The sequence below is a fragment of the Neofelis nebulosa genome, chromosome 3, assembly GCF_028018385.1.
Source record: "Neofelis nebulosa isolate mNeoNeb1 chromosome 3, mNeoNeb1.pri, whole genome shotgun sequence".
Lineage (NCBI taxonomy): Eukaryota > Metazoa > Chordata > Mammalia > Carnivora > Felidae > Neofelis > Neofelis nebulosa.
In genome coordinates this window covers 103350702-103364048 of record NC_080784.1, presented here as the reverse complement: position 1 = coordinate 103364048, position 13347 = coordinate 103350702, and the positions used below count along the sequence as shown (strand labels likewise).

Here is a 13347-nt window from a genome sequence, read left to right as displayed (position 1 = left end):
AAATGCCTAACATTTTAAACAATAACTCTGTTAGAACCACTACCAGACTGAATTCTAATTTCCATTATGACAAAGAGAAAGACTCTATATAATAAATGACCAAATTTTCATTTTAAAGTAAGAAAAGATTACTATGGAAAATCATGAGCTTCTGGTTTTTCTTGTGGATATTATGATGATTCCAACTACATTTTATCTTTTATTTACCCTTTAATGTTCTATGTTGATCATTAAAAGTATTTAAATCTTATATTTATTTCAGTTAAGAGATTATAGATGATATAAAACAAATTTGAGGTTTGGTTCCTGGTCTTAAAGAGTTTTTATAATTTAAATAGGGAGAGAAGATATATATACTGTTGTGAAAGTCTAAGATGATAAAAGTTAATTATTTTCTATGATCAAAAGATATATGAAAAATTCATAGACAATAGAAACCTGATAGAGTTAAAATCTTTGGGAACAAGTGGGACTTAAGCTGAAACTTTAAGGATTAATAAGGCTTATTTAAATAGAGGAAAAGAAAACACTTCTGCAGAAAGATATGAGGGAAGAAAGCAGCAGTGAGAAAACTTTTTATGGAACAATGAAAGAAATTTATTACTAGTGTGGAAGAGATATACATATATACATATACATAATGTATATATGCACACACGTGCATGCGTGCACACACACAGGAGTAATACAAAATGTTGTTAGGTTGATAAGATGTTACCAGATTATGGAGTCATTTATTTATTTATTTAAAAAAATTTTTTTGATATTTATTTTGAAGGAGAAAGAGAGACAGACTATGAGTGGGGAAGGGGCAGAGAGAGGGAGGCAGAATCTGAAGCAGGCTCCAGGCTTCAAGCTGTCAGCACAGAGCCCCATGTGCGGCTCGAACCCATGAACTGTGAGATCATGACCTCCAATCAGGAAACAAACAAAAATGAAAATACAACAATCCAAACGCTTTGGGATGCAGCGAAGGCAGTCCTGAGAGGAAAATACATTGCAATCCAGGCCTATCTCAAGAAACAAGAAAAATCCCAAATATAAAATCTAACAGCACATCTAAAGGAAATAGAAGCAGAACAGCAAAGGCAGCCTAAACCCAGCAGAAGAAGAGAAATGATAAAGATCAGAGCAGAAATAAACAATATAGAATCTAAAAAAACTGTAGAGCAGATCAACGAAACCAAGAGTTGGTTTTTTGAAAAAATAAACAAAATTGACAAACCTCTAGCCAGGCTTCTCAAAAAGAAAAGGGAGAGGACCCAAATAGATAAAATCATGAATGAAAATGGAATTTTTACAACCAATCCTTCAGAGATACAAACAATTATCAGGGAACACTATGAAAAATTATATGCCAACAAATTGGACAACCTGGAAGAAATGGACAAATTCCTAAACACCCACACGCTTCCAAAACTCAATCAGGAGGAAATAGAAAGCTTGAACAGACCCATAACCAGCGAAGAAATTGAATCGGTTATCAAAAATCTCCCAAAAATAAGAGTCCAGGACCAGATGGCTTCCCAGGGGAGTTCTACCAGATGTTTAAAGCAGAAATAATACCTATCCTTCTCAAGCTATTCCAAGAAATAGAAAGGGAAGGAAAACTTCCAGACTCATTCTATGAAGCCAGTATTACTTTGATTCCTAAACCAGACAGAGACCCAGTAAAAAAAGAGAACTACAGGCCAATATCCCTGATGAATATGGATGCAAAAATTCTCAATAAGATACTAGCAAATCGAATTCAACAGCACATAAAAAGAATTACTCACCATGATCAAGTGGGATTCATTCCTGGGATGCAGGGCTGGTTCAACATTCGCAAATCAATCAACATGATACATCACATTAATAAAAGAGAAGAACCATATGATCCTGTCAATCGATGCAGAAAAGGCCTTTGACAAAATTCAGCACCCTTTCTTAATAAAAACCCTTGAGAAAGTCGGGATAGAAGGAACATACTTAAAGATCATAAAAGCCATTTATGAAAAGCCCACAGCTAACATCATCCTCAACGGGGAAAAACTGAGAGCTTTTTCCCTGAGATCAGGAACACGACAGGGATGCCCACTCTCACCGCTGTTGTTTAACATACTGTTGGAAGTTCTACCATCAGCAATCAGACAACAAAAGGAAATCAAAGGCATCAAAATTGGCAAAGATGAAGTCAAGCTTTCACTTTTTGCACATGGCATGATACTATACATGGAAAATCCGATAGACTCCACCAAAAGTCTGCTAGAACTGATACATGAATTCAGCAAAGTTGCAGGATACAAAATCAATGTACAGAAATCAGTTGCATTCTTATACACTAACAATGAAGCAATAGAAAGACAAATAAAGAAACTGATCCCATTCACAGTTGCACCAAGAAGCATAAAATACCTAGGAATAAATCTAACCAAAGATGTAAAAGATCTGTATGCTGAAAACTATAGAAAGCTTATGAAGGTAATTGAAGAAGATATAAAGAAATGGAAAGGCATTCCCTGCTCATGGATTGGAAGAATAAATATTGTCAAAATGTCAATACTACCCAAAGCTATCTACACATTCGATGCAATCCCAATCAAAATTGCACCAGCATTCTTCTCGAAACTAGAACAAGCAATCCTAAAATTCATATGGAACCACAAAAGGCCCCGAATAGCCAAAGTAATTTTGAAGAAGAAGACCAAAGCAGGAGGCATCACAATCCCAGACTTTAGCCTCTACTACAAAGCTGTCATCATCAAGACAGCATGGTATTGGCATAAAAACAGACACATAGACCAATGGAATCGAATAGAAACCCCAGAACTAGACCCACAAACGTATGGCCAACTCATCTTTGACAAAGCAGGAAAGAATATCCAATGGAAAAAAGACAGTCTTTAACAAATGGTGCTGGGAGAACTGGACAGCAACATGCAGAAGGTTGAAACTAGACCACTTTCTCACACCATTCACAAAAATAAACTCAAAATGGATAAAGGACCTGAATGTGAGACAGGAAACCATCCAAACCCTAGAGGAGAAAGCAGGAAAAGACCTCTCTGACCTCAGCCGTAGCAATCTCTTACTCGACACATCCCCAAAGGCAAGGGAATTAAAAGCAAAAATGAATTACTGGGACCTTATGAAGATAAAAAGCTTCTGCACAGCAAAGGAAACAACCAACAAAACTAAAAGGCAACCAACGGAATGGGAAAAGATATTTGCAAATGACATATTGGACAAAGGGCTAGTATCCAAAATCTATAAAGAGCTCATCAAACTCCACACTCGAAAAACAAATAACCCAGTGAAGAAATGGGCAGAAAACATGAATAGATACTTCTCTAAAGAAGACATCCGGATGGCCAACAGGCACATGAAAAGATGTTCAACGTCGCTCCTTATCAGGGAAATACAAATCAAAACCACGCTCAGATACCACCTCACGCCAGTCAGAGTGGCCAAAATGAAGAAATCAGGAGACTATAGATGCTGGAGAGGATATGGAGAAACGGGAACCCTCTTGCACTGTTGTTGGGAATGCAAATTGGTGCAGCCACTCTGGAAAACAGTGTGGAGGTTCCTCAGAAAATTAAAAATAGACCTACCCTATGACCCAGCAATAGCGCTGCTAGGAATTTACCCAAGGGATATAGGAGTACTGATGCATAGGGGCACTTGTACCCCAAGTTTATAGCAGCACTCTCAACAATAGCCAAATTATGGAAAGAGCCTAAATGTCCATCAACTGATGAATGGGTAAAGAAATTGTGGTTTATATACACAATGGAGTACTACAGGGCAATGAGAAAGAATGAAATATGGCCCTTTGTAGCAACGTGGATGGAACTGGAGAGTGTGATGCTAAGTGAAATAAGCCATACAGAGAAAGACAGATACCATATGTGTTCACTCTTATGTGGATCCTGAGACACTTAACAGAAACCCATGGGGGAGGGGAAGAAAAAAAAAAAAAAGGTTAGAGTGGGAGATAGCCAAAGCATAAGAGACTCTTAAAAACTGAGAACAGGGGCGCCTGGGTGGCTCAGTCGGTTAAGTGTCCGACTTCGGCTCAGGTCACGATCTCATGGTCTGTGAGTTCGAGCCCTGCGTCGGGCTCTTGGCTGATGGCTCAGATCTGGAGCCTGCTTCTGATTCTGTGTCTCCCTCTCTCCCTGCCCCTCCCCATTCATGCTCTGTCTCTCTCTGTCTCAAAAATAAATAAAAACGTTAAAAAAAAAAAACAAACCTGAGAACAAACTGAGGGTTGATGGGGGGTGGGAGGGAGGGGAGGGTGGGTGATGGGTATTGAGGAGGGCACCTTTTGGGATGAGCACTGGGTGTTGTATGGAAACCAATTTGACAATAAATTTCATATATTGAAAAAAAAATAAATAAAATCCAATCAGAAGTTGGATTTAATGAGATGTAGATAGTAAGTGGTGAAAGATTTTTGGTCATGGATTGATACTGTACTATAATTGTTGGAAACAGCATCAGACGTAGCTCTGAGACTTAAATGACTTGGGCACATTTTGTACTTAACATCTCTCTGCTTTAGTTTTCTTTTAATTAAAAGTAGAAGTTATAACAATCTCTACTTCATAGAGTTATTAGGATTAGGTATAATACTGTAAACTCTTTGGCAAAGTACTTGGTATTTAAGAAAACATTGATTTATATTTGTGATAATTAAAATAAGTTGATGTCTAAGCAATAGTTGCCAACAACTTTTTAAAAATACTACACAGGTTGTACCTGAATTAGGGAATCATAAATTAGATGGTTATGATGGAGGTGCTTAGAGTTGAGATAAGTATGAACAGGGAAAGAAAATAATATTTTTTTAGAAGTTGATGCGATAAGATGGAGTGACAAATGATAAATGAAGTGGGATGAGTAAAACAACATTTCAAGTTTACATAGGGGAATGGTGTTTCCACATACACGGGAATCTGGAAGCTGATGTGAAGTTGAGCGAATAGCATGAATGAGAATAATAAGTCTGGTTTTAGAAATATGATTGCAAATATGGGTTGGGGAAAGCCTAAGTAAAATTAAGTACCTGTTGCTGGAGTAACTTGTACAGTCAGTACCTACTTAAAAGGTATTAGAAAATCTAATTGGTGTTCCTCGCTGCCCAGCCAGCCTGTGTCTCCAGTAGGGTGTCTCACACACTCCCTGGAATGGCTGTTTCATACTTTTCTTTGTCCTCAAGTACCCTACATCCTCTTTTCCATCCTTGCTTTCAGCTTTTGGCCTTGCCTCATAATTTTTAATTTTGTTTGTAAGAAGCTTTCAAATCCAAACTTCCTTCCATCCTCTTCCACCAACTCTGTGCACTTCCTTGCAATTGTGCTCATATTCTCTACTGTGAGAGTGGAGGCAGGCTCTCTCATAAAGCCAATTCCTTCACTTAAATTTTGGTTTCATTCCCTCGCACATCTTAATGAATACCTTCTTTGGGTTATTCCCTTCTTTTTTCTGCATTATCAAACTAGCATCTCCCTGAAATATGGCAGGTCAAGTTAGAGTTGCAATAGAAACTGACTCTATATAATTCACTTTTCCCACCACCATCCACTCCTTCCTGGAGCAGCTACATTTATGATAATGGAACTTTTTATTTTTCTTGTCTTATTTTCTTTTCTCCAGCTTTCTCCATCTCAGTAAATGACATAAGACAGACTGAAAATCTAAGTGCTTTCCCTAAGACCCAAAATTTTTCTTTAAGTTCTATTGTATCCCCAAACTTTATCTCAGATCTGATTATTCTTTTTCCAACTACCCTTCATTATTTGAGTCTTAAGTCATGATCTCTGGTTTCTTGGACCCTACATATAGCATTTTCCAAATAAAGGAGTGATCTTAAAATGTAACCCAATACGGTTTTCACTCCCTTACCTCAGTAACTTCACCACAGCTCCTGGGTAAAATCCACAAATCCTTAGCATGTTTTATGATGCCTCTTTCTCTAACCTCATCTTATGCCATTCCCTTCACTCTTTACTGTAGCAACTGTACTGGTCTGTCTTTTAACTCCAGTACCTTTTACCTCCTCATGTTGCTCACTCCTCATACTGAAACTTAAATTTCAGTTTCATAGGGAGGGATTCTGCAACTAGTTTGCATAGGGTAACCTCTCCCCCCCCCCCCGAAACTCACTTTTTCTTACAATAAGAATGTAATCATTCTTTACATTTGCCCCATATTTTTTCTCCTCAAAGCACATATCACAGTTTGTGGTTTGTCTTTTTTTCTGTCTCTCCTATTAGAAGCTTCATGAGGGCATATCTTGCTCAATATTTTATTCTTACCATCAACCTCAGCATCTGGAACTTGGTAGGATCTCAGCTGCTTTTGTTGAATTAATGAAAGTCCTTTAGGTATTTGCAAATGTGAAATTGAACTTTGTCTGAAAGACTAAGACTAGAGATTTTTTTAAATCATCAACAGAGGTAAAAGATTTAAAAGGCACAATGTTCAGAAGAGAGTATCGAGAGAAAAGAGCTAGTGACTAGGCTATAGAAAGGCCTCATAGGATGTGAAAGGAAAAAAGAATTGTGTAATTTGAGCATAGAGTTTCAAGGAAATCTCAAATGAGGTACAGCAAAAAGTAAATGGAGAAAAACTGTTAGAAAAAGCATAAGGTGCTTGTTTCTCTAAAAAAGCAGTTTTAGTAGAACAGAAACTATAATTTTATTTGTAGAGAGTTTGAGTATATTAAGAAAAAAGGAACCACTATGTGTAGATAACTTGTTTAAGGCAGAAATAGAATGGCCAGTGAAATCTCTAGTAAGCCAAACAAATCTAGATGTAGAAGAAATAGATGAAAGTTTTAAAACTAAGGATATCTAATGATTCTGTTGATTGTAGTAAAAGTTTAGATGAACTATCATAAAATATCTGAATTTTTAATTGAAATTATTGAACTATTAAAAAATTAGTTCTTAGAAGACTCTCAAACTCTTACTTGAAATTGAAATTGTAAGTTTTGCATCTCTTTGGTCAATATATTTTAGTAACTTTAAAATGGTAAGGTAGAGGTTGAACATAGGTAAGATGGAGGTGAAAATAACCTACTATTCTTAACCTTTTCCTTTCAGCTGGACAGCATGAAGTTGTAGCTGTAGGCACAGGTGAATACAATTATAGCCAGTGCATTAAGCCAAATGGAAGAGTGTTGCACGATACTCATGCTGTTGTTACAGCAAGAAGGTCTCTCCTTAGGTAAGGTGACAAATATATTTAATGCTATCAAACATTAATGCTTTCAGCCCAAAGTAACCACATATCAGTGTCTTTATTTACAAATCACTGAGCCATGGATATGACATTCTTTTCCTTATGCAGGTCATCTGATTATTTCCATGTCATTTTTGAAAACCTTACTGTAACTGCAGTGTCTATAATCTGTGGATTTTAGTGGCTTCTATTATCAAGACCTTATGAGCTCCATTTTAAGTCCTGCAACTTTTTTAATATGACATGTTTATCACTGATCAAAGTAATTAAGAGTATATAGCTTTAGATCTGGGCCAAGTTGGCTTGGTAATATTTCACCCCTAAATTAGCCATATTTACCCAAAGTATTGCCAGAAAACAATAAGTTTCCATTCATGAAGTCTATGCAAAGTTTACTATATAGCAGAATATAGATAAGGTATTCTTTTTTTAAGTTGTAATATAGTTGACATGTACAGTATTATACTATTTGCATGTTAGTTTACAACACTCACTGCACCCACCACCACCATAGCAAATATGGTTACCATCTGTCACCATACAAAATTATTACAATATTATTGACTCTGTTCCCTATGCTATATTTTCATCCCCTGACCTATGTATTTTATAACTATAAGTTTGTATAGGCTGGCAGATCTTAAAGAGAAATAAGGGGAACTTGGATGGCTCAGTCAGTTTATCGTCCAACTCTTGATTTTGGCTCAGGTCATGATCTCAAGGTTTGTGAGATTGAACCCCACATCAGGCTTTGTGCTAACAGCACAGAGCCTGCTTGCGATTCTCTCTCCCTGCCCCTCCCCAACTCATGCTGTCTCTCTGTGTCTCAAAATAAATAAATAAACATTTTTTAAAAGAGAGAAGGAAAAGGGCTGAGGTGAGGAGGCCTACTTTCTTCTTCCAAACTCATCAGTCACTCTGCTCCTTGTGAAAGGAGTTAGTAGCAGGTAGGAGGGAGAAGTCAGGAAGGTTACTCGTTGGAAGTCCCTTCATATGAAAACATTAAGAAATGTGTTACTTTCTCCAGTGTCTGCCAGATTTTGGTTCCATTAAGACATTAAGCTTACTTTTTATAAAACTTTTTTGTGGAAATATTCAAACCCTAGGGAGAATAGGATAATGAGTTCCATCATTCAGTTATCAGCATTCTCATACCAATATCCAATGATCAGCATATCCAGTTATAAGCTTCCTTTTTATTAATTAAAAAAAAAACTTTTTAAAATGTTTATTTATTTTTGGGAGAGAGAGAGAAACCGAACATGGGTGGGAGAGGGGCAGAGAGAGGGAGACACAGGATCTGAAGCGGGCTCCAGGCTCTGAGCTGTCAGCACAGAGCCCCACGCAGGGCTCAAACCCACAAGCCGTGAGATCGTGACCTAAGCTGAAGGACACTTAACCAACTGAGCCACCCAGGGGCCCCCAGTTATCACCATTCTGCATTTAATCTCTGCATCCTCATTTTTTGTTGGTGGTATTTTCTCTGCTAGAGTATTTGAAAACATATTTAGACATTAGTTTGTCTAAAAAACTTAAGCACGTATCTCTAATTATAAGGAAAGAATCCTATAATCTTAAAAGATAAGTTTGGGGCGCCTGGGTGGCGCAGTCGGTTAAGCGTCCGACTTCAACCAGGTCACGATCTCGCGGTCCGTGAGTTCGAGCCCCGCGTCAGGCTCTGGGCTGATGGCTCAGAGCCTGGAGCCTGTTTCCGATTCTGTGTCTCCCTCTCTCTCTGCCCCTCCCCCGTTCATGCTCTGTCTCTCTCTGTCCCAAAAATAAATAAAAAACGTTGAAAAAAAAAATTAAAAGATAAGTTTTAGGGAAGTCCGTGAAGGTAATGTAACTCATTGTTCTCTAATCCCCATTGGTGCTTATTGAATTATTTGACCTCTTTAAAATTATCTGATATGTGTATTTCTTCCCATGCTTGGCCTTGTTATATACTGGTGCTTAATTTTTCATTATTTCTGAAGAAAGTACTAAAATCATGTTTTTTATTTAATAAGCAAAATAATATCTGTCTCCTGATTTGATTAGTATTAGTTTTTCAGGAGATCGTTTCACTTCTATAACTTACGGTCTTCATTGTGCTGTTCTGTACTCTTGTGTTTTTGTCTTCACAACCACTAAGAAACAGGAACCACAGTTGTTTGTCTGTTTTGGCAGGAAGAGGAAATAGAAATAAGACAGAATATTGACACCTCATGCAGGAGGCTGAGAACAGAACTTGTGAGAAAAGGAGGAATCAGTGGAGAAATGTGTATTTTGCAGGATATGACAGTTGCAGACTCAAATGTGAAATGAGTGGAGTGGTAATCAAGGAATGGTGCTTTAAGGCAAATCACATGGCAGACTGGGCTCCAGCTGAGGAGTTCCCATACAGTTTAACTCTTCATTAAATAAGACTAAAGTTATTTTAGGAGCTCTTATCAGGTATCAAAACTTTCAACACATAGGGAGAGACATTGCTCACAACACATGTATAGATATGATACTTAAGATATATAATTTAAAAATTCTATTACTTGATAAAGTTATAACCCCTTTATTTTAGGTACTTTTATAGACAACTTCTGCTCTTCTACAGCAAAAATCCTGCTATGATGGAAAAATCAGTATTTTGTACAGAGGCAGCTTCTAATCTACTCACTCTCAAACAGAATGTCAACATTTATCTCTATATGAACCAGTTGCCTAAAGGGTCAGCCCAGATTAAGTCACAATTGTAAGTATTATGGAAGTTATTTTTCAAAGCAGTGAGGATGTCTATGTCATATATTCTGTATACATAACAGCAATAGAACAAGTAACTTCATATCTATCCTTGTTCTCCCTCTGCCTTGAGGTGTTATTTGTGGCTAGCTAGAGGCCACAGATTCTTTCTCCCTCCCCTCCACTTAATCTCCTCTACCTTACCACTTTCTTTCTATGATGTTGAAAATTTCCTTCAAGTTTGAAGGCTTCATAAACGGTAGGGAAGCATGGATTTATGCACTCTTCACATGTTATTACAGAATCAAGAAATGCGGTTTGCTTTTCTGGTCAATCTGTGGCCAAAACTTCATTATCTTGATGAATGGGTAGCATCAGAAATTTAAACAGTACAGACACGCACAAAGGAGAAAGCAAAATTCACTTCAAGTCTCACCATATAGAGAGAATAATGGTTAATATTTTGTTAAAAATTCTTACAGTTATACCTTTGAAAACAAGGGCAAGGAGTATTCCTGGAGGGAAAATTCAAGAAAAACTATTTTACATTTTTTAACATATTTTATTGGAAAAGATCTTGAACACAAATTGTCAGGATTTTTTTTTTTTTTTTCATTCTCTTTGTAGTTTAAAAAAATATTCATACAGAGAAAGAAAATAGCTTAGGAACTGTGGTAGGAACAAAAATTAGGTATTCATTTGATTTTAAGGGACACAAAGATAGTAAAAAGAATTTATCTTTGCCAGAAGCTCTAAATATGGTTAATTTATGTTTGGTATTAATCTTGTAGAACTATGTTACTCCATTCCTACCTTGCTTTGGTTTTGCATCTATTTCTGTTCGTGAAATTAAATGAACACTGGCAAGTTAAACATGTCTGAAAAAAAACTCTATTATTTTAAATAATAAAATTTATTATTTTGAGACAGAGCATGCACGTGCGAAAGGGGAGGGGCAGAGAGAGAGAGACAGAATCCCAAGTAGGCTCCACGATGTCAGCACAGAGCCCGATGTGGGCTTGAACTCACAAACTGTGAGATCATGACCTGAGCCAAAATCAAGAGTCAGATGCTTAACTGACTGAGCCACCCAGATGCCCCCCGTTCTTTTTTTATTTTTTTTATCTTTTAATGTTTGTTTATTTTTGAGAGAGAGAGAGAGACATAGAGCACTAGTGGGGGAGGGGCAGAGAGAGGGAGACACAGAATCCAAAGCAGGCTCCAGGCTCTGAACTGTCAGCACAGAGCCCTATGTGGGGTTTGAACTCATGGACTACAAGATTATGACCCAAGCCAAAGTCAGATGCTCAACCAACTGAGCCACCCAGGCACCCCACCCCCAGTTCTTAGGTACATAAAGATTTTTACTTTGTCAACTTTTTAAAAACATTTTTTAAAGTTTTAATTTAAATTCCAGTGTAATATTAGTTTCTGGGGTGCAGTATAGTGATTCACAATTTCCGTTCAGCATGCAGTGTTCATCACAAGTGCACTTCTTAATCCCTATCACCTATTTATTCCATCCCCCCATCCACCTACACTCTGGTAACCATCATTCTCTACAGTTAACATTCTGTTTCTTTGTTTGCCCCCCCCCACCTTTTCTCGCCTTTGCTCATTTGTTTTGTTAAAACACTGAGCTTAAATTCCACATCTGAGTGAGATCACCTGGTATTTTTCTTTTTCTGACTGACTTTCACTTAGCATAATACTCTCTAGCTCCATCTGTATTGCTGCAAATGGCAAGATTTTGTTCTTCTTTATGGCTGAGTAATATTCCACTATTTTTTTTTTAAAGGGATAAAACTTTTCTTTTTCTAGGCGTCTTAATCCACATTCTATATCTGCATTTGAAGCCAATGAAGAGCTGAGTCTCCATGTGGCTGTTGAAGGCAAAATTTATCTGACTATCTACTGTCCTGCAGATGTTGTTAATAGAGTAAGCAGTATGTCTTCAAGTGACAAATTGACAAGATGGGAAGTGCTTGGTGTACAGGGAGCATTGCTGAGTCACTTTATACAGCCAGTTTATATCAGCAGTATACTTGTTGGTGAGTAGGATTTCAGTACCTCCTGACCTCTTTTACTAAGTAAATATATTAATCAGTGTAAAACCAGATTTTTGCACTCTTGAGCCTTTATTTAAGGTAAAAAACACATTCACTGTTTTGTTGAGATTTTCATTTCATGGTAGCTTATAATCATACTTAGTATAATATGACTTCTGCTTTCTTATCAGGAGGAGAAAAATTAATATTTTAAATTAGCCATTTAGATATATTATACCTTAGATACATTATACCTTGAACTTACACTTTTGTTTGCACAATATTTAATTATTTTTTCCTTTTCTTTTGGAAAAAGGTGTTTCCTTAAACTTCTCAAATCTAAAAGTTTGTCTTTAGTTATCCTTGAAATAAGAAAAATATTAAGTGCCCATTTTGGTTTTTTTCCTACCTTTTTCATACATTTGGTTATGATCTGGATCCTTTAAATTGGTCAAATGAGTAGGAAGTAGCTAGAGCACAAGATAAATAACGTGAATTAGCAATTTACTTCTTTCTGTGGTGGGAGGTATTACAGAATGCTGTATTTATATTTGAATGGTTATTTCAGGCATTATTTCAATAAACAGTTTTGGGGCTCAGTTTTATAGTTTTCATAAAGCCCTAGGTATTGTAAAACTTTAATTCCCTTGTGAAACACTTTAAATTATACTGTTACTTGGTTCTTCTTTGCTTACCATTTTTAATAACAGTTGCATGTACAAGCTTTAGATCCTCACATGGGTAAAATTTTTGTTTTTAGGTGGTACTATTTCTTATATTTTTTTCTTGTTTTTTTTTTTTTGTTTGTTTGTTTAGATATACCATTTCTTAGAAATTTCTCTTATAGGTAAAACTTTTTCAGTTCCATGTGTATATAAGATTCTGTATTTTCTTCCTATTTTTGTTTGGCTTTAATAAATTGTAAAAAGGAAAATGGTTATTTATTTTCTTTTTTTTTAATTTTCTAATATTAACCTTATTTTCTTTGTATAGGAAATACATTATTTGATTCACAATTCAAAAGATTCAGGAGGGTTTTCAGTAAAGCTTCCCTCCCATCCTAGAGCCCCAGACACCCAATTTACTTCTGTAGCATTCATTGTTACTAGTTTTTTGTTTTTCTTTCCAAAGATAGTTTATGCTTATAGAAATAAATGAATACATTCTTTCCCTTCTCTTCTCTTTTCTTTTCTATTCTGTATTTTATGTGAATAGATGATAACAGCTCATATTGTTTGCATCTTTTTTCATTTAATAGTGTATCTTGGAAGTTTTTCCATGTTGAGTATGTAAAGAATTTCCTCATTATTCGTGGCTCACTGTAATATTTCTTTGTATAAATGTATCATAA

The 13347-nt window shown here is 36.3% G+C and overlaps 1 protein-coding gene across 4 annotated transcripts in view; it reads left to right on the top strand.

The window, feature by feature from the left end:
* Positions 1-13347, top strand: part of ADAD1 (adenosine deaminase domain containing 1) — a 103283-nt gene that overhangs the window by 15850 nt on the left and 74086 nt on the right. For all 4 annotated transcript variants that reach the window (XM_058721458.1, XM_058721455.1, XM_058721456.1 and 1 more), the window contains exons 7-9: positions 7095-7218; positions 9791-9961; positions 11770-11999. In XM_058721458.1, coding sequence (XP_058577441.1) covers positions 7095-7218; positions 9791-9961; positions 11770-11999 — 525 coding nt within the window. The remainder of the gene's footprint in view (positions 1-7094; positions 7219-9790; positions 9962-11769; positions 12000-13347) is intronic.